Below are 22,684 nucleotides of genomic sequence, written 5' to 3' on the forward strand. Positions count from 1 at the left end.
TCTCTCTCTCTCTCTCTCTCTCTCTCTCTCTCTCTCTCTCACACACTTGCTTTGTGTCCCTGGGCCTCCCACAGTGGCTGTGTTGCCCTCCTATTCCCCTCAGTAGTATGACATCTATCTCTCAATTCAATTCAAGGGGCTTCAGTGGCATGGGACACAAACTCAGCAAAAAAAGAAACGTCCTCTCACTATCAACTGCGTTTATTTTCAGCAAACTTAAAGTGTAAATATTTGTATCAATATAACAAGGTTCAACAACTGAGACATACACTGAACAAGTTCCACAGACATGTGACTAACATAAATGGAAATATGTGTCCCTGAACAAAGGAGGGGGGGGGGGGGGGGTTCAAAATCAAAAGTAACAGTCAGTATCTGGTGTGGCCACCAGCTGCATTAAGTACTGCAGTGCATCTCCTCCTCATGGACTGCACCAGATTTGCCAGTTCTTGCTGTGAGATGTTACCCCACTCTTCCACCAAGGCACCTGCAAGTTCCCGGACATTTCTGTGGGGAATGACCCTAGCCCTTACCCTCCGATCCAGCAGGTTCCAGACTTGCTCAATGGGATTGAGATCTGGGCTCTTCGCTGGCTATGTCAGAACACTGACATTCCTGTCTTGCAGGAAATCACGCACAGAATGAGCAGTATGGCTGGTTCCATTGTCATGCTGGAGGGTCATGTCAGGATGAACCTGCAGGAAGTGTAACCACATGAGGGAGGAGGATGTCTTCCCTGTAACGCACAGTATTGAGATGGCTGCAATGACAACAAGCTCAGTCCGATGATGCTGTGACACACCGCCCCAGACCATGACGGACCCTCCAACTCCAAATCGATCCCGCTCCAGAGTACAGGCCTTGATGTAACGCTCATTCCTTCGATGATAAGCGATAAACGAATCCGACCATCACCCCTGGTGAAACAAAACCGCAACTCGTCAGTGAAGAGCACTTTTTGCCTGTCCTGTCTGGGAGTTAGCTTGCGTTCCATTGCAATTCTGAAGACAAAGGAATTCTCCGGTTGGAACATTGAAGATTTATGTTAAAAACATCCTAAAGATTGATTCTATACATCATTTGACATGTTTCTACGGACTGTAACGGAACCTTTAGACTTTTCGGTCTGCTCCTAGTGATCGCGCGTCATGAATTTGGAACACTGGGCTAAACGCGCGAACAAAAGGGAGGTGTTTTGACATAAATGATGGACATTATCGAACAAAGGTAAGTGAATATTTATAATGCTATTTCTGACTTCTGTTGACTCCAAAATGGCGGATATCTGTTTGGCTTGATTTGTTGTCTGAGCGCTGTACTCAGATTATTGCATGGTTTGCTTTTTCCGTAAAGTTATTTCGAAATCTGACACAGCGGTTGCATTAAGGAGAAGTGTATCTATAATTCCGTGCTTAATAGTTGTATCTTTTATCAATGTTTATTATGAGTATTTCTGTAAATTGATGTGGCTCTCTGCAAATCACCGGATGTTTTGGAACTACTGAACATAACGCGCCAATGTAAACTCTGATTTTTGGATATAAATATAAACTTTACCGAACAAAACATACTGTCACGATCGTCGTATGGAGGGGACCAAAGCGCAGCGTGGCGTGAATACATTCTTCTTTATTGAAATGAAGAACAAGAAGAACACTTAAACAAAAAACAACAAAACGATTAAGACGAACGTGACCGCTATATAAACAATGTGCAAACGTGCAACATAACATAGACAATAACCCACGAAATACCCAAAGAAGATGGCTGCCTAAATATGGTTCCCAATCAGAGACAACGATAAACACCTGCCTCTAATTGAGAACCAATCTAGGCAACCATAAACCAACATAAACACCTAGTTGAAATCAACCCCATAAATCTACAAAAAACCCTAGACAGTACAAATACCCTAGAAAGAGACAAAAACACACATATCACCCATGTCACACCCTGACCTAACCAAAATAATAAAGAAAACAAAGAATACTAAGGTCAGGGCGCGACACATATATGTATTGTGTAACATGAAGTCCTATGAGTGTCATCTGATGAAGATCCACAAAGGTTAGTGATTCATTTTATCTCTATTTATGCTTTTTGTGACTCCTCTCTTTGGCTGGAAAAAGGGCTGTGTTTTTCTGTGACTTGGCTCTGACCTAACATAATCATTTGGTGTGCTTTCGTCATAAAGCCTTTTTGAAATCGGACACTGGCTGGATTTACAACAAGTGTATCTTTAAAATGGTGTAAAATACTTGTATGTTTGAGGAATTTTAATTGTGGGATTTCTGTTGTTTTGAATTTGGCGCCCTGCAGTTTCACTGGCTGTTGACGAGGTGGGACGCTAGCGTACCCTAGAGAGGTTAAGTTTGGGTCAGTCATGATGGTCAGGTATTCAGCCACTGTGTACAGCCACTATGCCAAATAGCATTCTGTTTTTCTGTTAATTCTTTCCAATGTGTCAAGTAATTATCTTTTTGTTTTCTCATGATTTGGTTGGGTCTAATTGTGTTGCTGTCCTGGTACTCTGTGGGGTCTGTTTGTGAACAGAGCCCCAGGACCAGCTTGTTTAGGGGACTCTTCTCCAGGTCATCTCTCTGTAGTTGATGGCTTTGTTATGGAAGGTTTGGGAATTGCTTCCTTTTAGGTGGTTGTAGAATTTAATTGCTCTTTTCAGGATTTTGATAATTAGCAGGTATCTGCCTAATTCTGCTCTGCATGCATTATGTGGTGTTTTACGTTGTACACAGAGAATATTTTGTGGAATGCTACATGCAGAGTCTTAATTTAGTGTCTGTCCCATTTTGTGAAATATTGGTTGGTGAGATGACCCAAGACCTCACAACCATAAAGGGCAATGGGTTCTATAACTGATTCAAGTATTTTTTGCCAGATCCTAATTGGTATGTCAAATTTTATATTCCTTTTGATGGCATAGAATGCCATTCTTGCCTTGTCTCTCAGATCATTCACAGCTTTGTGGAAGTTACCTGTGGCGCTGATGTTTAGGCCAAGGTATGTATAGTGTTTGTGTGCTCTAGGGCAATAGTGTCTAGATGGAATTTGTATTTGTGTTCCTGGCAACTGGACCTTTTTTGGAACACCATTATTTTGGTCATACTGAGATTTACTGTCAGGGCCCAGTTCTGGCAGAATCTGTACCGAAGATCTAGGTGCTGCTGTAGGCCCTCCTTGGTTGGTGACAGAAGCACCAGATCATCAGCAAACAGTAGACATTTGACTTCATATTCTAGTAGGGTGAGGCTGGGTGCTGTTCTATTTCCCTCGTCAATTCATTGATATATGTGTTGAAGAGGGTCGGGCTTAAGCTACATCCCTGTCTCAACCCACAGCCCTGTGGGAAGAAATGTGTGTGTTATTTGCCTATTTTAACTGCACACCTTGTTGTTTGTGTACATGGATTTTATAATGTCGTATGTCCCCCCCCCCCCCCCCCCCACCATTTTCTATCAATTTGTATAGCAGACCCTCATGCCAAATTGAGTTGAAGGCTTTTTATTTTAAATCAACAATGCATGTGAAGACTTTGCCTTTGTTTTGGTTTGGTTTGTTTGTTTGTCAATTAGGGTGTGCAGGGTGAATACGTCGTCTGTCGTACGATAATTTGGTAAAAAGCCCATTTGACATTTGCTCAGTACATTGTTTTCACTGAAGAAATGTACGGGTCTGCTGTTAATGATAATGCAGCGAATTTTCCCAAGGTTGCTGTTGATGCATATCCCACAGTAGTTATTTGGGTCAAATTTCTCTCCACTTTTGTGGATTGGGGTGATCAGTCCTCTTTCTCTCTGAAACACACAGACATGCCCCTGCTCCTCCACACACACCGCCCCATAGGGGAGTGATTTATGACTTCCCAGCCACACCCTCTGGGTTGGGTGGAGAAAGCAGAGTTGTCTCCTGACCGGCCCCGGCCTCTGCCCCTGACCTCCCACCATCCTCCTTCTCACCCTCACCCCCTATCCTCCCACTGCCCCACAGCACTGAAAACTTCTCTCTCCTCTTCCCCCCTCTTTCCCTACTCTCCTCTTTCAGCAAAGCCCAGGATAGAGGACAGAGCAGCCTAACCCTCCCAACAACAGCCTTTGTTACTGCCCAGTTTCACTCCACATTATGTCATGGCAGCTAGAAACAAAAAGGTCTAAGTAGTGATAAATATCTTTTAATGTTCTTTGAACAAGACGTTACTGTCACTTGTCATTATACAGACAGTGCAACAGTGGGCCTATGATGTGCAATCTGGTCACATCTCTGAAAACATTAAAATAATTTGTATACAATTTTAAGGTAGCTAGTATCGTGTCTTGTAACAGAGGAAGTCGTGTTTGTCTTGACTGTGGTACTGAATACACTTTCCCCTGTCTTTGTCCTCGTGAAATGCTTACTACAGGCTCTTAACTTCTTTGGGACTGAGGAGCAGTATTGAGTAGCTTGGATAACAAGGTGCCCAGAGTAAACTGCCTGCTACTCAGGCCCAAAAGCTAGAATATGCATGTAATTAGTAGATTTGGATAGAAAACACTCATACGTTTCTAAAACTGTTTGAATGATGTCTGTGAGTATAACAGAACTCATATGGCAGGCAAAAACCAGAGAAAAAATCAAAACAGGAAGTGGGAAATCTGAGGTTTGTAGTTTTTCAAGTCATTGCCTATCGAATATACAGTGTCTATGGGGTCATATTGCTCTTCCTAAGGCTTCCACTAGATGTCAACAGTCTTTAGAACCTTGTTTGAGGCTTCTACTGTGAAGGGGGAGATAAAGAGAGCTGTTTCAACCAGGTGTCTGGCAGAGTGCCATGACCTTATCACGCACGTTCCCGTGAGAGGTAGCTGCATTCCATTGCATTTCTAAAGACAAAGGAATTCTCCAGTTGGAACATTATTGAAGATTTATGTTAAAACATCCTAAAGATTGATTCTATACATCGTTTGACATGTTTCTAAGAACTGTAATAGAAATGTTTTGACATTTCGTCTGAACAAGTGATCGCGCATTATGCATTTGGATTACTGGCTAAACGCGCAAACAAAAAGGAGGTATTTGGACATAAATGATGGACTTTATCGAACAAAACAAACATTTATTGTGGAACTGGGATTCCTGGGAGTGCATTCCGATCAAGATCATCAAAGGTAAGAAAATATTTATAACGTTATTTTTGACATTTCTGACACCTCTCCTTCTTTGCAAAATGGCTGGATGTTTTTCTGTGACTAGCGCTGACCTAACATAATCGCAAGGTGTGCTTTCGCCATAAAGCCGTTTTGAAAGCTGACACAGCGGTTGCATTAAGGAGATGTTTATCTATATTTCTATGTATTACACTTGTATCTTTTATCAATGTTTATGATGAGTATTTCTGTAATTTGATGTGGCTCTCTGCACTTTCGCCGGATGTTTGTTTGAGACAATGCATTTCTGATCATAACACACCAATTTCAAATGAGGTTTTTGGACATAAAGATTAACTTTATCGAACAAAACACATTTATTGTGTAACATGAAGTCCTGTGAGTGCCATCTGATGAAGATCATCAAAGGTTTGTGATGAATTTAATCGCTATTTCTGATTTTTGTGCAGAAAATGGCTGTATGGTTTTCTGTGACAAGGTGCTGACCTAACATAATCGTTTGGTGTGCTTTCACCGTAAAGCCTATTTGAAATCGGACACTGTGGCTGGATTTACAAGAAGTTTATCTTTAAAATGGTGTAAAATACTTGTATGTTTGAGGAATTTTAATTAATATTAGACATTGCACACCAGCTGTTATTGACAAAAAGACACACACCCCACTCCTCGTCTTACCAGACGATGGGCTTCTCTGTACTGGCTGTGCATTGAAAATCCCCCCATGTCATGTATACTACCTCTCTGCCCTCTAGTTCACCAGAATGCTGATTATTACGCACACCTGTCACCATCGTCACACGCACCAGCGCTTATTGACACTCACCTGGACTCCATCAGCTCCTTGATTACCTGTCCTATTTATGTTACTCCCATTGGTTCCTTCCCCAGGTATTATTGTTTCTGTATCTGTTTCATGTCGGTGCGCTGTTCGTGTTTCTTGTTTTGTTCATGTTCGTTTATTTATTAAATGTATTCACTCCCTGAACTTGCTTCCCGACTCTCAGCGTACATCGTTACAGAATAATGCCTCACCAAAGAGAAGCATCAAGGCGTGTTTCTTGTTTTTGTGTTGGAGGTGTAGTCGGGTCTGGGTTCTGCCGGCTTTTCAGGCATTCATACCTCAGTTGATACAACAGGGTATCAAGACTCGTTTGCCGGGTCAAGCGTCTGTTGCCGAGTCTACCGAGGATGCCTCAGCTAGCTCTTCAGGCTTCCATGCCTTAGCTAACTCGTAAGGTTTTCAAGACTCGGTAGGCTCGGCAGGCTCCCATGCCACAGCTGGCTCGCCAGGCTCCGGTGCTTCAGGCTGCTCGTAAGGTTCCTGTGCCTTTGCGGAGTCAACTGGTCTGCTCCTGATCCCAGGGAACGTCCCTCTGGTCGGCGTCCTGCGGTCGGAGCCACGCTTCGGAGAGGGGGTGCTGTTCTGTTTCCTTCTTCGGCACTCTAAGTCGCTGGGCTCCCGCGCCCCAGCCGGCTCTACAGGTTCTCGCACTTTGGCAGAGGTGGCCGGTCTGCTCCTGATCCCTGGGATCGTCCCTGTTGTCGGCGTCCTGCGGCTGAAGCCGCGCGTCAGGGAGGGGGTACGGTCACGTCACCTCCCTCTCTGACCTCTAGGTCACCAGACAGCTGATTATGACGCACACCTGTGTTAACCTCTTTCCTCTACTCGGGACGCTTGCGTCCCAACTAGAGCTCTGGAAATGCAAATGTGCTACGCTAAATGCTAATAGTATTAGTTAAAACTCAAAAGTTCATTAAAATACACATGCAGGGTATCGAATTAAAGCTACACTCGTTGTGAATCCAGGCAACAAGTCAGATTTTTAAAATGCTTTTCGGCGACAGCATGAGAAGCTATTATCTGATAGCATGCACCAATACACTACAACACAAAAGCACAGCAGGGGACGTAAACAAAATAATTAGCATTTCGGCGTTACACAAACCGCACAATAAAATAGAAAACAGTCATTACCTTTCACCATCTTCTTTGTTGGCACTCCTAGATGTCCCATAAACACTATTGGGTCTTTATTTCGATTAAATCGGGCCATATAAAGCCAAGATATCGTTATATGTAGACTGTGTGATAAACTAAAAAAACAGCGATTTCACAACGTAACGTCATTTTTTAAAATTCAAAAAGTAGACGATAAACTTTCACAAAACACTTCGAAATACGTTTGTAATGCTACTTTAGGTATTAGTAAACGTTAATAAGCGATAAAAATCATCATGAGGCGATGTAAAAATCATTAGCTGTCGTCTTGGAAAACATTTCACGAGAGAGCTCTTCTAAATGATCTGGGCGGAGACTGGAGGTAAGTGGTTCCCCTGTTTCGGTTCAACCAAGAATCAAAGATGATTCAATTCACAAGACTCTAGACAACATGGGGATGCTGTGGGAGTTGAATGCTCGGTCTTATCTAATTCGGCTCACTGTGAACAATTGCTGGAAGTGGCGCAAGGATATTTATTTCCATTTTCTGTGATCAGGTTTTCCTGCGCTTTCCGATGTAACGCACGTTATGTTATAGCCACAGTCGTGATTTAACCAGTTTTAAAAACGTCCGAGTGTTTCCTATCCACACATTCTAACCATATGAACGTACTATATTCCTGGCATGAGTAGCAGGGCGCTGAAATGTTGCGCGATTTTTAACAAAATGTTCAAAAAAGTAGAGGGTAGGAGCAACAAGTTAAGGGAATTTTTTATCTATAATGACTAATTATGTATACATTTCAATCAGGATGAATTAAAAGACTTATGTTACTGTACATGTATGAATTGGCTCTGTTGCTCTCAGTATTGAATATAATGTAGTCAGGAGTTTAGTACAATGACGGTCTGTTCCTTTGTACAAATGAATGAACTATCTCCAGACTGTCTAGAATGCTAATCTACACTGACTGACCTTGGCTCTAGGCAAGGAGGGAAGGCTTGAGATCTATAGAGCCTTTCTACCAGTGTCAAGAAGAGACGGAACATTTAGAAAACGCTGACGTCATTTTCAGTTTATAACCTGTGGCAAAATGTGTATGAACTGAGTACTCTCTTGAATTAAAGGCTGTTACCTGACTTTTAAGACCGGGGCTCTGTCCATTCTTATAAAATATAGGGTCTTACAAACCCTTCGAATGCATTGACAGAGTGTTCAATTTGATTGGGAATTAAAACAGAGGAATGTAGAATTCCTTCAACAACCTGTCACCAAAATCATGGGCACCAGCGCTTATATGACACATCACCTCCTTGATTACCTGCCCTATTTATGTTACTCCCTTTGGTTCCTTCCCCAGGTGTTATTGTTTCTGTATCTGTTTCATGTCAGTGCGCTGTTCCTGTTTCTTGATTTGTTCATGTTTATTTATTAAATGTACTCACTCCCTGAACTTGCTTCCCGACTCTCAGCGTACGTACATCGTTACACTCCAGCTCTATATTATCCGTGTCGTCATTCAGCCACGACTCGGTGAAACATAAGATATTGGTAAGTAGGTTAATCGTAGGTCATCAAATTTATTTTCCAATGATTGCATGTTAGCAAGTAGAATTGATGGCAGTGGGAGTTCACTCGCTTGCTTACGGATTCTCAAAAGGCAGCTCGATCGGCATCCTCTTTCCTCCATATTTTATTCATGCAAATGACAGGGATCTGGGCCTGTTCCCAGGAGAGAAGTATATCTTTCTCGTCGGACTCGTTAAAGGAAAAAGCTTCTTCCAGTTCGTGGTGAGTAATCCCAGTTCTGATGTCCAGAAGTTATTTTTGTTCATAAGAGACAGTAGCAGCAACATTATGTACAAAAGAAGTTGTAAAAAACTGAACAAAATAGCACAATTGGTTACGGGCATGTAAAACATCAGCCATCCTCTTCGGCGTCATCTTAAGTCAGGTGATGTTTGTTTTGTGTAACGTTATGCTAAATCTGCCACGGTGACTCAGGGTCAGGGCTCTGTGTGTGTGTGTGTGTGTGTGTGTGTGTGTGTGTGTATATATATGAATGTGTGTGTCTCCACAGAAGCCTTCAGCACATGAGACCCAACTGGGTCTTTTGTCAGGAGCAGTGTTTGATTTGGGCAGAGTACCGGCACCTCAAATGTTCTACTGCATTTCCTCTTATAGAATATTAGCTAAAAAGTATTGTGGAGCTCCTGCACCTAAATATAAACAGTAATGGCATCCAACATGAGTAACGTCAACTGTTTCAGTCAAAGTCAGGCATTGGTCAGGAGGACACACACACACAGAGACACACATCTGTAAACAGACAATCTCCAGTTTCACTGCACCTGCCAGGACTATACTCTAGATGAGTATACCCCATAACACCCCTCATTTATTAAGATGTCAGGTATCTAAACATGTTTCACACATTACAAATATGAAACGTGTTTAGTGTAGAAATGTTACGTAAACAGAATGGCTTACTATGTGATGTAACTTCAATCAGTCAAAGTCATGTTCTTTGACATGAACTGTTGATAATGTAGACAGTGTCTGTGTTCTCCTTTATGTATTGGTGAAGTCTGGCTTGGCACAGCTTGTTATTGAGTGACACTGTACAGACCTGGTGCCATCTTTTGACCTGGGTGTCCTCAGGCACCTCAACTACATACACACACATGCATGCACGCACGCAAGGGACACACACACACACACACACACACACAAACTCTCTCCAGTGCACATGCACTCACCAAGGGAACGTTTGGATGCCAGGTGCTATGCTTTTTTCCCCTCTGAAAAGATCCAAAAGTCGTGATCCATCCCATTTCTCACATGGTTGTAAACAAAGGAGGGCATTTCCAGGAAATCACTCCTCTGATCACTCCTCCACCCATTATTTGCTCTGAGTCAAGACCCTGATCTGTAATCTGCTGGTGGTTACTCACAGCACTGCCTGTTGATGCCCATTGACAGCTACCATGACTCAGGAGCCAGCCATCCCATGCCCGTGAGCTGTCAATCATAACCAAGTTCCCTCTGGGGAAAAATACAGTGATTTTGTTCTGTAAAGGGAAATGTTTTTGTACAGGGATGTACTGGATGTCTACTAAGACTGTTTCTCTAACAGTCTTTTCCCTATGCTGTAGTTTTGATCTGAGTAGAGAACAGTATGTAAACCTGAAGATGTTCCTCTCTGCCCAGTACCCAAGGCTGAGAAGAAGAACCGTTTATCAGCACATGTAAACTATCCTTGTTTTAAAGAACGCCTCGTTCCATAACTTTTAACGGCGTATAAATTCAAGGATGTGTTGTACTTCAGTTGGCATGGAATCCATTTCTTTGGAAGAGTGGATATTTAACCTGTGATCAAACAGATCATCCTAACTCTGTTGGTGAACACTCTTCTGATAACAGAACAACGTTAGTGGGACCAGGTTAAGCTGAATATGACTCAACTACAACACCAACTCGTAAAATCCTCTGGTAATTCAGTTATGACCAATGTTTGGTCCACGGTCTCCATGGTGGAATTCTCTCACCATGGTAACTCGTATTTTCCGTCAGGGACAAATAACAGCTCATCGGCATGCTGCTGAATTTCTGTCCATCTATCTTCTCACACTACTGACGGCCTGTTTTATTTTTTTAAAATTTTATTGAACCTTTATTTAACTAGGCAAGTCAGTTAAGAAACAAATTCTTTATTACAATGACGGCCTACCAAAAGGCAAAAGGCCTCCTGCGGAGAAGGGGGCTGGGATTAAAAATCGAAATAAATCGAATACAAATATACGACAAAACACACATCACGACACGAGACACAATGCTACATAAAGACAGGCCTAAGACAACAACATAGCATGGTAGCAACAAAACATGACAACATGGTAGCAACAAAACATGGCAGCAGCACAACGTTGTAGCAGCACAAAACAGGGTACAAACATTATTGGGCACAGGCAGCAGCACAAGAGCAACTGTCAGTAAGAGTGTCTTTTAGCCTGTCACCGAGGGGAAGTCCACACACAGTGTGAAGAGGAATGCGCTGAGACCCAACAGCACAACAAAACCTATGGCTGTCAGTCAGCAGTGAGTGTTGTAAAAATAATGGATGGCCCTGTGTCAGTGACAATGTAGCATGGTGGCTAATGCTGGTGGATGGCCTTGGATTGGACACGCTGCTTAAACTTGGTTTGCGCTCACATTGCATGGTGACATTTGTCACACAAGCCTGGTTGATAATATACCTGACCAGTAATTTCTAGTTGGAGTGGCTTGTGACTGTTTTACAATCAGCATTATTAAGAAAGAGATAATTAGGATGTGTTATTTCAAACGGAGCTAGCTTTCTCGCTCTCTTTACGCAGCATGCCCAGCTGTTGACAATGGAGGACTGTGTTTATGTTGGTGACGATCATAGCTAGTCTGGTCTGGACAGACTGAACTCTCTCACCACTAACCGTCAAACCTTCCACTGTCCCGCCCCATGTGACAGAGGAGACACGGGAACTGGGACCACTCTGAGAACGCCCTCCTCAATCACAACACATTGATCCCATGAGGTTTCAAAAGGCATCTTGTTGTAATGGTAGCAGGCATTGTTGTTACCACATCTGACATGTCAATCTCTTTCTATCCAACCCACAAAGCATTTCATCCCCATGCTGTCATAATCTGGATCTCACAATAGTTTCCATAACCATCCCATCAATCATGGCCATGTCTGTGACATCACATGTCATCTTCAGGACCTGAGGGGCAATGCAGAGAGGATTGCTGTATGTCATAATGAGATGAAATGATCATACTGTGGGACTCACTGGGCAAAGTCTAGTATAACATTGATCTTATACCTTTATTTATTGCAGCTAACTTTTTTTTGCAGTGTTTCTAATTCTCAGAGATGAAAGTGCTATGTCTTTCAAATGCTCTTATCTGGGTCACAAGATGAGTTTGCCATTTCCAAAGGATGCCATTAACTTGAACAAATACTGTACATAGACAATATACCCTAATAGAAGGGAAGGCAGCATGCCAACTCTCCATTTAATGGTAGGCTTATACTACCTGCTCTCGGCGATACTCTGGCCTGTCATATGTCGATGCTGTGTGGTGACTTAAATGCTCAGTAAGGAATCTTATAGGAGCATTAGGAACAAGAAACGGGATGCATTATAATGTTTTTTTCCCAAGAAAAGCAATGTTATGTATGTTTAGAAGTCTGTAGAATACTAAAGGAATAAATTAATTATAACAAATATTATGAAAACATATTTTAAAAGTCTCCCTAATCGAAAAGAGGATTTGTTTACGACTCTAAATACAAGGCGTTTGAATCTTAGCCTGATACTAATAACATATATTTGGCTTGGAAACAGTGGGTTATGAGAGGGCATTTCACAAAAGTCACAAAGCATGAAATGACAATGTGCTTGAATGTTTAAAATGATGATCATTTGATTAAATATTCTCCGGTACTTTTGTGTACTTTTTAGCCAGAAGTTCTGAAAGTAGCACTCATGAGTCAAAAGTGGTCCCTAAAAATGTTGTACTACGTCACATATGTGCACCATGTCATTGCTCTCTTCCGCACTGCTGTGGGTTTATCAAGTGCATCTTGCTTGCTGTCACTCATATGGCGAGGGGCTGAAGCTCATTGGTTGAACTCAAATTGGGGGCTGGGGCTGGCCCATGTGGGGGGAAATTTGGGAGAAATGGCGCAGCACAGCTTCCAGAAAAACAGTCACTTTCAAATGAGGAATTTGGTGGCTAATTGGGTTAAAACAGTCATCCTGCTCATAGATTAAGCATGTATGAACTACACATTGTCACAACCAGCAAACCGCCAAAGTTCCGGAGCTTGTCTTTAAATTTATCATATGAAAAAAACACCCAGCATGACTGAAACATTTAATCTACTTCTGTGGAACACACAGTACTGCATGGGAAATATGTTTCAATAGTGACAATTCCATTCTAATCGTTTTGAGGCAACTAATCCATCTGCTTTACATTACTGAATCACAATGTCGAATGTGTCATATTTGTCTCATAGAGCTCAGACTCCTCAAAGAGAAAAGATCACAGTCAGAATAACAGAAGGCTAATCTATTTTAGTCTGGCTAACACCTAACAAAGTCCTCCTGACTTCAGAGTCTGGAAAGGCTATTTTGATGTTGTCGGGCACGACGGTCGATAATGAAGGGGATGTGCTTTTTTTCTGATTGGTTCTACTTGTCTCTTTCTCACTGAAACACCCACATGGACAGCCACACACAGCCTGTGAGCACCACCCCTTCCAATACAACTATTGGATTTTCAAATCCAAACAGCGTTAGGTGCTAACCCCTTTTTTTCTTCAAAGAAAACATTCTAGCTGTTCAAGCAACAGTCCCCTGTCCAGACCAGTGTGTCACAGCTCCCCCTCGCTGTAAGTCACGTGAGTCACGTCAGCCACACTCAGTCTATTTAGCACTATCCCTGAATCCACACACCATGGACTAACACTCCCTGCAAGTTTGCTTTTCTGATCGTTAGTGAGAGATGCATTTAAACTTGTGGTGTGGATGGATGGTGCAACATGAGAATGGATGACCCTTTTACCACAAACCCTCTCAGGTGCTACAACAGGATTTACCAGCAGCCCAAAGCCACTTATTGCAGACACATAAAAACAAGAAGTGTCTTTTATTAGGAATGGAATATTGACAAAACGGCCTTACTAGAATGTTCTAAACCAAATGTCATTCTCTTGGCAGTAGCCATAGCAACAGTAGGGAGTTGGCGTATAATGCATGAGTCCTCATCCCCACTTCTCTAGAGTTAATTATACACAGCAGGGCACCTGCCTCAGGGCAGAATGGAGTGAATAGAATGGGTTCAAACACATGGAAACCATGTGTTTGATGTGTTTGATACCATTCCATTTATTCTGTTCCAGCCATTACTATGAGCCCGTCCTCCCAATTATGGTGCTACCGGCCACCTGAGGTGTTTGTGTGTTCCACTGTGGTTGTAGGAGTATAATGCTGTGATATGTGCGGAAGCATGCCTTTGAGTGACACAATACCTGTGTTTACAGTAAATGAGACTGTTTTGATTTCCTCCTCTGTTCCCAGGAGCATGATGCCTGTCTGTCTTATCTCAGTAATCCCTGCGTGTTGCCATCAGCCTCCTGGTGCTTTCATGACTTATAGCTGAACACCTCATTAGATTCTCTTGTCTTTATAGGTGGCGTCGAGGGATAAGAATAGGAGAAAAAAGAAAAGTAAAAAACTGACTCATCAGTGACTTGATGAGGATAATCAAGTCACTGGTGACTTTATTCACTCAGATGGCCAGGAAAAAGTCTCTAGCCTTTAACTAGGGCACATTGTTTTCCCTGGTGACTATAAGGAAAGTGTCAGCTACTATTCAGCACAACACTGTTTCTCTGGAGGGGCCTCTCCTCTGACCCCTGGACCAGAAAGGTGGGGCCGTGGGGTGGCAGTGGCTGGTGGGAGAGTGCCGGGGGTCTTGTTCCTCACTAGGCCTATCCTCTCTATTCTCTCTATACTTCCAAACACATTATGGGGCCTGCGCTTCCCAACACAAACAGAGGACCGGACAGGGGGAGACAGCGGGAAGGAGGGCTGGGAACCAGTCAAACAGGGCCGGAGCCAGTCTGTGAAAACAGCCATAATAAGGCCTGCTCCTGTTAGGTCAGCCGTGTGAGTGTTGGAAGAGAAAGATACTTGTCTTGTTAAAGCACTGCCACTTTCCCTACTTTCACATCCAAACGAGTGTAAGTGCAGTGTGTTACAGTATGTGGCATATGCACACGGCATATTGCATTTAGCAAACTACAGCTCAAAATGTATGCTGTAATCTTGTGGCTTTCAAAAGGAATAACTGGGAATATTTCAGTGGGAATTACTTTTCAGGATTTGAGTCACAACAACAGTGACTCATAATGTGAACAGACCAACAAAGTATATTTTTCATGAACAGGTTTGGTATAGGAAGATAACTACCAGTGAGATGTTGAGCCACTGACCTCTCCTCCTCTCGCTCTCCTGCAATATCTGGATGCTCGTGAGGAGGTGGATGCGGTGGAGGTGGTTACGGACGCCCAGCTCCAGCAGATCCAGCTCATTCAGATGCAACAGGTCCTGCAGAGATGGATGGGTGAAGGGTTAGGCAATATGAAGAAGGAAAGAAAGCTTGCAAATTACAAGCCCGCGAAGTATACCAAACTGTACCACAATGCAGACAACATTTCAACTACAACAGCCTTCTTCGGGGGCTAGACAGGACTGTTTTTAGCCAGGCAAACACCAAGGACACCTTTCCCCTCCCTCCAAACTGAGTGTGTCCTCTCCTCCCCCTAATCTAGTCAGGCCAGCACCCCACACTGCCTGTCATTACTGGGCTGCCACTCTGCTGCCAACGGTGCCCTTTCTTACACTTCAAACCAGGGGCTTGCTTTGGTTTCAAAACCATACATTCTGGGTGGTGTCTTCTCAAACACCACCCTGTTTCTCTCAGCGTTCCAGCGTGCATTGTTCCCCAGCAAGACAAAACACACAAGTTAAATGATAGGTTTGGTTAGAAGATATTTTCTGCTGTTTGGAACATGCCTTTCAGCTTGTGTTAACAATACTGAAATATCCAAACAGAGGAAATTATTCTGCGTTCATGTACTTAATGAGATCAGGGTTAGCTTACAAATAATTACAAATCATTGATAACGTATATTATTGATGCAAGTGAAGTGACCGAGTTCGCTTTAGTCACATGATAATAACATCATTCATAACGACACCGTGCAAAGTTCAAATTCTCAACTAGGCTGTTTGCTTTGCCTTTATCGTCCCTGGTGCAATGGAGCAGTGATCTGGACCAGATTGTTTTAAGGCATCAGAGAGTTAGTTTTCCACCACAGTGCATTAGAGTCTTTGTCCCTGTTATCTGTGCTCTATCCCGGTGGAATCTCAGCCAGGATCTTTGTGATCACCAGGCATTCTTCTGCATTGTCCTGCCTCTGTTATGGGGGGGGGGGGGGCAGCTGGGCAGCTGGGCAGGTGTGTGTCTGTCTGGGTGCCCTATGCTGGTAAGGGTCCATTATCCCCTGATGGCTCTTAGGTGTACACTGCTTACCCAAAGAGGCCCCTAGTAGTTCCACACCCTCTTGCCCACTTCCTGACATCAATAGGCAAAAACAGCCCTTGGTCTGTCCTGAAGACTCTCCTATGCATTATCCGACCGAGCCATATGTAGTCACATAAGTACCTTTAGAACTGGCAGGCATTTCAATCAATTTCTCATGTAGATATTTGAATAGTTGTCTTTGTCTGCGGGATTGTGGTTTGGTCTGGGTCGTTGTTTTCTTGTCTGGTTACTTGAGACGACGATGTTGCAGAGAGAGGAGCACCGGCGGGTCTGACTGACTGGCAGTTAATGTAACTCTGCCGCTCACCAGCGTTAACATGCGGTGTAGCAGAACTCGTCCCCAGGGGCTGAGGAGCAACTGCGGATATCTCCCCATTACTCTCATTACAGGGCGGGTTATCAGGCTGCAGAGCCAGAAAGGCAGAACGCAGAGAGGAAAGGCAGCCATGCAGCCATGCGTTTCCCCTCATCTCCATCACCTGTCTGAGCAGCAGTGGAGCAGAGAGACGTGACACACAATCTCCTGGCTGATTGATGCTCTCCAATGGTTGATAGAAAGGCATTAAAAAAAAAGCACGTTTGTGTTAGAATTGTATCATATTCAACCATTAAAATAGAAGGTCCATTCTAAAAAATGTTTTAGAAACTTGTACCCCTCCCTCTCTTTTCTCCCTTAATTCCACCACTCATGGAGCAGTAATGGAGATTCCATTATCTCTCTCCATTATCTCTGTTTCACATTACTGAGGCATTGTGGGCCTTCACTAGTAGAAGCAAGACATGGTTGGAATAACTAACAACTATTGATCCGAGCATATAACAAAATCAGCTACACTCATTTATGTTGAGATCTGAAGAGTTCACTCTGTAGTCTCTCTATTCTGTAACGGTGGGATAGAAGGTTTACGGGCTGGTGGTATAAAGATACCCTCGCTAATAGCCTCTCTGTTCTTGTCCTGCAGCCTGATTAACATGGGGAACACTGTCTATCCATGACCACAGCATGTGACCCTACCAAGGTTATTTGTGTTGCTTATTATCACAACTCAATTGCTGGTTGAAAACTGTTTTCTGCCCCTCTCAAAAGATAGAATTTGTAGATAATTGGCCCTCTTTCTGGGACTCACCCACAAACAGGACCAAGCCTGGCCTGCTGAGGAGTGACGGACTCCATCCTAGCTGGAGGGGTGCTCTCATCTTATCTACCAACATAGACAGGGCTCTAACTCCACAATGAAATAGGGTGCAGGCCAGGCAGCAGGAGTCTTCCACTAGCACAGTCAGTGTAGTCAGCTCAGCAATCCCCATCGAGACCGTGTCTGTGCCTCGACCTAGGATGGGCAAAACTAAACAATCTAACTAAGATAAAGACCACCTCCATTCCTGCCATTATTGAAAGAGATCGTGATACCTCACATCTCAAAATAGGGCTACTTAATGTTAGATTCTTACTTCAAAGGCTGTTATAGTCAATGAACTAATCACTGATCATAATCTTGATGTGATTGGCCTGACTGAAACATGGCTTAAGCCTGATGAATTTACTGTGTTAAATGAGGCCTCACCTCCTGGCTAGACTAGTGACCATATCCCCCGTGCATCCCGCAAAGGCGGAGGTGTTGCTAACATTTACGATAGCAAATTTCAATTTACAAAAAAAAAAAAAAGACGTTTTCGTCTTTTGAGCTTCTAGTCATGAAATCTATGCAGCCTACTCAGTCACTTTTTATAGCTACTGTTTACAGGCCTCCTGGGCCATATACAGCATTCCTCATTGAGTTCCCTGAATTCCTATCGGACCTTGTAGTCATAGCAGATAATATTCTAATTTTTTGTGACTTTAATATTCACATGGAAAAGTCCACAGACCCACTCCAAAAGGCTTTCGGAGCCATCATCGACTGTCTCTGGACCTACTCACTGTCACAGTCATACTCTGGACTTAGGTTTGTCGCATGGAATAAATGTTGTGGATCTTAATGTTTTTCCTCATAATCCTGGACTATCGGACCACCATTTTATTACGTTTGCAATTGCAACAAATAATCTGCTCAACCAAGGAGCATCAAAAGTCGTGCTATAAATTCACAGACAACACAGATTCCTTGATGCCCTTCCAGACTCCCTCTGCCTACCCAAGGACGTCAGAGGACAAAAATCATTAACCACCTAACTGAGGAACTCAATTTAATAACCTAGATGCAGTTGCACCCATAAAAACTAATAACATTTCTCATAAGAAACTAGCTCCCTGGTATACAGAAAATACCCGAGCTCTGAAGCAATCTTTCAGAAAATTGGAATGGAAATGGCGCCACACGAAACTGGAAGTCTTCCGACTAGCTTGGAAAGACAGTACCGTGCAGTATCGAAGAGCCCTCACTGCTGCTCGATCATCCTATTCTTCCAACTTAATTGAGGAAAATAAGAACAATCCTACATTTATTTTTAATACTGTCGCAAAGCTAACTAAAAAGCAGCATTCCCTAAGTGAGGATGGCTTTCACTCCACCAGTAATAAATTCATTAACTTCTTTGAGGAAAAGATCATGATTATTAGAAAGCAAATTACGGACTCCTCTTTAAATCTGCGTATTCCTTCAAAGCTCAGTTGTCCTGAGTCTGCACAACTCTGCCAGGACCTAGGATCAAGAGAGACACTCAAGTGTTTTAGTCCTAAATCTCTTGACACAATGATGAAAATAATCATGGCCTCTAAACCTTCAAGCTGCATACTGGACCCTATTCCAACTAAACTACTGAAAGAGATGCTTCCTATGCTTGGCCCTCCTATGTTGAACATAATAAATGGCTCTCTATCCACCAGATGTGTACCAAACTCACTAAAAGTGGCAGTAATAAAGCCTCTCTTGAAAAAGCCAAACCTTGACCCAGAAAATATGCATCTGTCCTCGTGCTCCTAGACCTTTGTGCTGCTTTTGATACCATTGATCACCACATTCTTTTGGAGAGATTGGAAACCCAAATTGGTCTACACGGACAAGTTCTGGCCTGGTTTAGATCTTATCTGTCGGAAAGATATCAGTTTGTCTCTGTGAATGGTTTGTCCTCTGACAAATCAACTGTAAATTTCGGTGTTCCTCAAGGTTCCGTTTTAGGACCACTATTGTTTTCACTATATATTTTACCTCTTGGGGATGTCATTCGAAAACATAATGTTAACTTTCACTGCTATGCGGATGACACACAGCTGTACATTTCAATGAAACATGGTGAAGCCCCAAAATTGCCCTCGCTAGAAGTTTGTGTTTCAGACATAAGGAAGTGGATGGCTGCAAACGTTCTACTTTTAAACTCGGACAAAACAGAGATGCTTGTTCTAGGTCCCAAGAAGAGATCTTCTGTTGAATCTGACAATTAATCTTAATGGTTGTACAGTCGTCTCAAATAAAACTGTGAAGGACCTTGGCGTTACTCTGGACCCTGATCTCTCTTTTGACGAACATATCAAGACTGTTTCAAGGACAGCTTTTTTCCATCTATGTAACATTGCAAAAATCAGAACATTTCTGTCCAAAAATGGATGCAGATAAATGTATCCATGCTTTTGTTACTTCTAAGTTAGACTACTGCAATGCTCTACTTTCCGGCTACCCAGATAAAGCACTAAATAAACTTCAGTTAGTGCTAAATACGGCTGCTAGAATCCTGACTAGAACCAAAAAATGTGATCATATTACTCCAGTGGTAGCCTCCTTACACTGGCTTCCTGTCAAAGCAAGGGCTGATTTCAAGGTTTTACTGCTAACCTAAAAGCATTACATGGGCTTGCTCCTACCTATCTCTCTGATTTGGTCCTGCCGTACATACCTACACATACGCTACGGTCACAAGACGCAGGCCTCCTAATTGTCCCTAGAATTTCTAAGCAAACAGCTGGAGGCAGGGCTTTCTCCTATAGAGCTCCATTTTTATGGAATGGTCTGCCTACCCATGTGAGAGACGCAAACTCGGTCTCAACCTCTAAGTCTTTACTGAAGACTCATCTCTTCAGTAGGTCCTATGATTGAGTGTAGTCTGGCCCAGGAGTGTGAAGGTGAACAGAAAGGCTCTGGAGCAACGAACCGCCCTTGCTGTCTCTGCCTGGCTGGTTCCCCTCTTTCCACTGGGATGCTCTGCCTCTAACCCTATTACAGGGGCTGAGTCACTGGTTACTGGTGCTCTTTCATGCTGTCCCTAGGAGGGGTGTGTCACTTGAGTGGGTTGAGTCACTGATGTGATCTTCCTGTCTGGGTTGGTGCCCCCCCTTGGGTTGTGCCGTGGCGGAGATCTTTGTGGGCTACACTCTGACTTGTCTCAGGATGGTAAGTTGGTGGTTGAAGATATCCCTCTAGTGGTGTGGGGGCTGTGCTTTGGCAAAGTGGGTTGGATTATATCCTTCCTGTTTGGCCCTGCCCGGGGGTATCATCAGATGGGGCCACAGTGTCTCCTGACCCCTCCTGTCTCAGCCTCCATTATTTATGCTGCAGTAGTTTATGTGTCGGGAGGCTAGGGTCAGTTTGTTATATCTGGAATACTTCTCCTGTCTTATCCGGTGTCCTGTGTGAATTTAAGTATACTCTCTCTAATTCTCTCTTTCTTTCTTTCTTTCTCTCGGAGGACCTGAGCCCTAGGACCATGAAAAGCCAACAGGACTACCTGGCATGAGGACTCCTTGCTGTCCCCAGTCCACCTGGCCATGCTGCTGCTCCAGTTTCAACTGTTCTGCCTGCGGCTATGGAATCCTGACCTGTTCACCGGACGTGCTACCTGTCCCAGACATGCTGTTTTCAACTCTCTAGAGACAGCAGGAGTGGTAGAGATACCCTTAATGATCGGCTATGAAAAGCCAACTGACATTTACTCCTGAGGTGCTGACTTGCTGCACCCTCGACAACTACTGTAATTATTATTATTTGACCATGCTGGTCATTTATGAACATTTGAACATCTTGGCCATGTTCTGTTATAATCTCCACCCGGCACAGCCAGAAGAAGACTGGCCACCCCTCATAGCCTGGTTCCTCTCTAGGTTTCTTCCTAGGGAGTTTTTCCTAGCCACCGTGCTTCTACACCTGCATTGCTTGCTGTTTGGGGTTTTAGGCTGGGTTTCTGTACAGCACTTTGAGATATCAGCTGATGTACGAAGGGCTATATCATTTATTATTTTTTATTTTTTATTTGATTATAAAATGCTTTTAGAGGACAACTGGGAAGCTTTATGAAGCCAGTTTAAATCCTCATACATAGGATGGTATGTGTTATAATGTGAGGACAGGTGGAACTCTTAGGCCTCTTACTGCTGTTCTGTTAGGCATGGACTTTAATACGGATTCCAAACAATATTTACTGTATTTAATCCTTCATCATAGGAATTGTTCAAAACATGTTTTGAACAAGCTGAGTATATCTACTGTAAGCTGGTAAGTCATCATATACTGTAGGTTAATCATCTCATAACATATTGCCAAAACAGAAGTGAAACAAAGGCATGGGGTAACGGTAACCACAGGCAACATATCATCCTCAGACTACAAAAACAAGCAGTGTGAGTCATGGTTGAAGCAATATGGAGGCCTTGGCAAGTAGCTCCTTCACTTGACATGAGTCAGAGTCCTAGGACATCCCATTGATATGGTCCCTTACGAGACGCTTGACAAGCTCATTCTGATTTGATCTCCTTTTCATATGTTTTACTCATTTAGCAGATACTCTTATCCAGAGTGACTTACAGGAGCAATTAGGACACATCGACAGATTTTTGTGCTAGACAGCTCAGGGATCAAACCAGAACCCTTTCGGTAACTGGCCCAACGCTCTTAACTGCTAGGCTACCTGCCACACTTTTCACTGGGATCAAGAATGAGATAGAACTTTCACTCTTTAATGAGATCTGATTCAAGCCTATGTCCGTTAACCCTTCACCATAGAGTCACATCACCGCAGAGGAAATAACTTACAGTTGTAGCAGGACAGGATCAGCAGTGGTGTAAAGTAATTAAGTAAAGATACTTTAATGTACTACTTAAGTCGTTTTTGGGGGGTATCTGTACTTTACTATTTATATTTTGGACAACTTTTACTTTTACTTCACGACATACCTAAAGAAAATGATGTACTTTTTACGCCATACATTTTCCCTGACACCCAAAAGTACGTGTTACATTTGGAATGCTTAGCAGGACAGGAGAATGGTCCAAGTCACAAACTTATCAAGAGAACCTCCCTGGCCATCCCTACTGCCTCTGATCTGGCGGACTCACTAAACACACATGGTTTGTTTGTAAATTATGTCTGACTGTTGGAGTGTGCCCCTGGCTGTCTGTAAATATGAAGAAAAAAAATAAGAAGATGGTGCCGTCTGGCTTGCTTTAATGTAAAGAATTTGAAATGATTTATACTTTTACTTTTAGTTTTGATACATAA

The 22,684-nt window shown here is 43.1% G+C and overlaps 1 protein-coding gene across 1 annotated transcript in view; it reads right to left on the bottom strand.

The window, feature by feature from the left end:
• Positions 1–22,684, bottom strand: part of LOC115144999 (breast cancer anti-estrogen resistance protein 3-like) — an 81,629-nt gene that overhangs the window by 54,137 nt on the left and 4,808 nt on the right. The window contains exon 2 of the mRNA XM_065003095.1: positions 15,144–15,258. Within this exon, the coding sequence (XP_064859167.1) occupies positions 15,144–15,258 (115 nt within the window). The remainder of the gene's footprint in view (positions 1–15,143; positions 15,259–22,684) is intronic.

Source organism: Oncorhynchus nerka, linkage group LG17 (genome assembly GCF_034236695.1).
Source record: "Oncorhynchus nerka isolate Pitt River linkage group LG17, Oner_Uvic_2.0, whole genome shotgun sequence".
Taxonomy (NCBI): Eukaryota; Metazoa; Chordata; class Actinopteri; order Salmoniformes; family Salmonidae; genus Oncorhynchus; species Oncorhynchus nerka.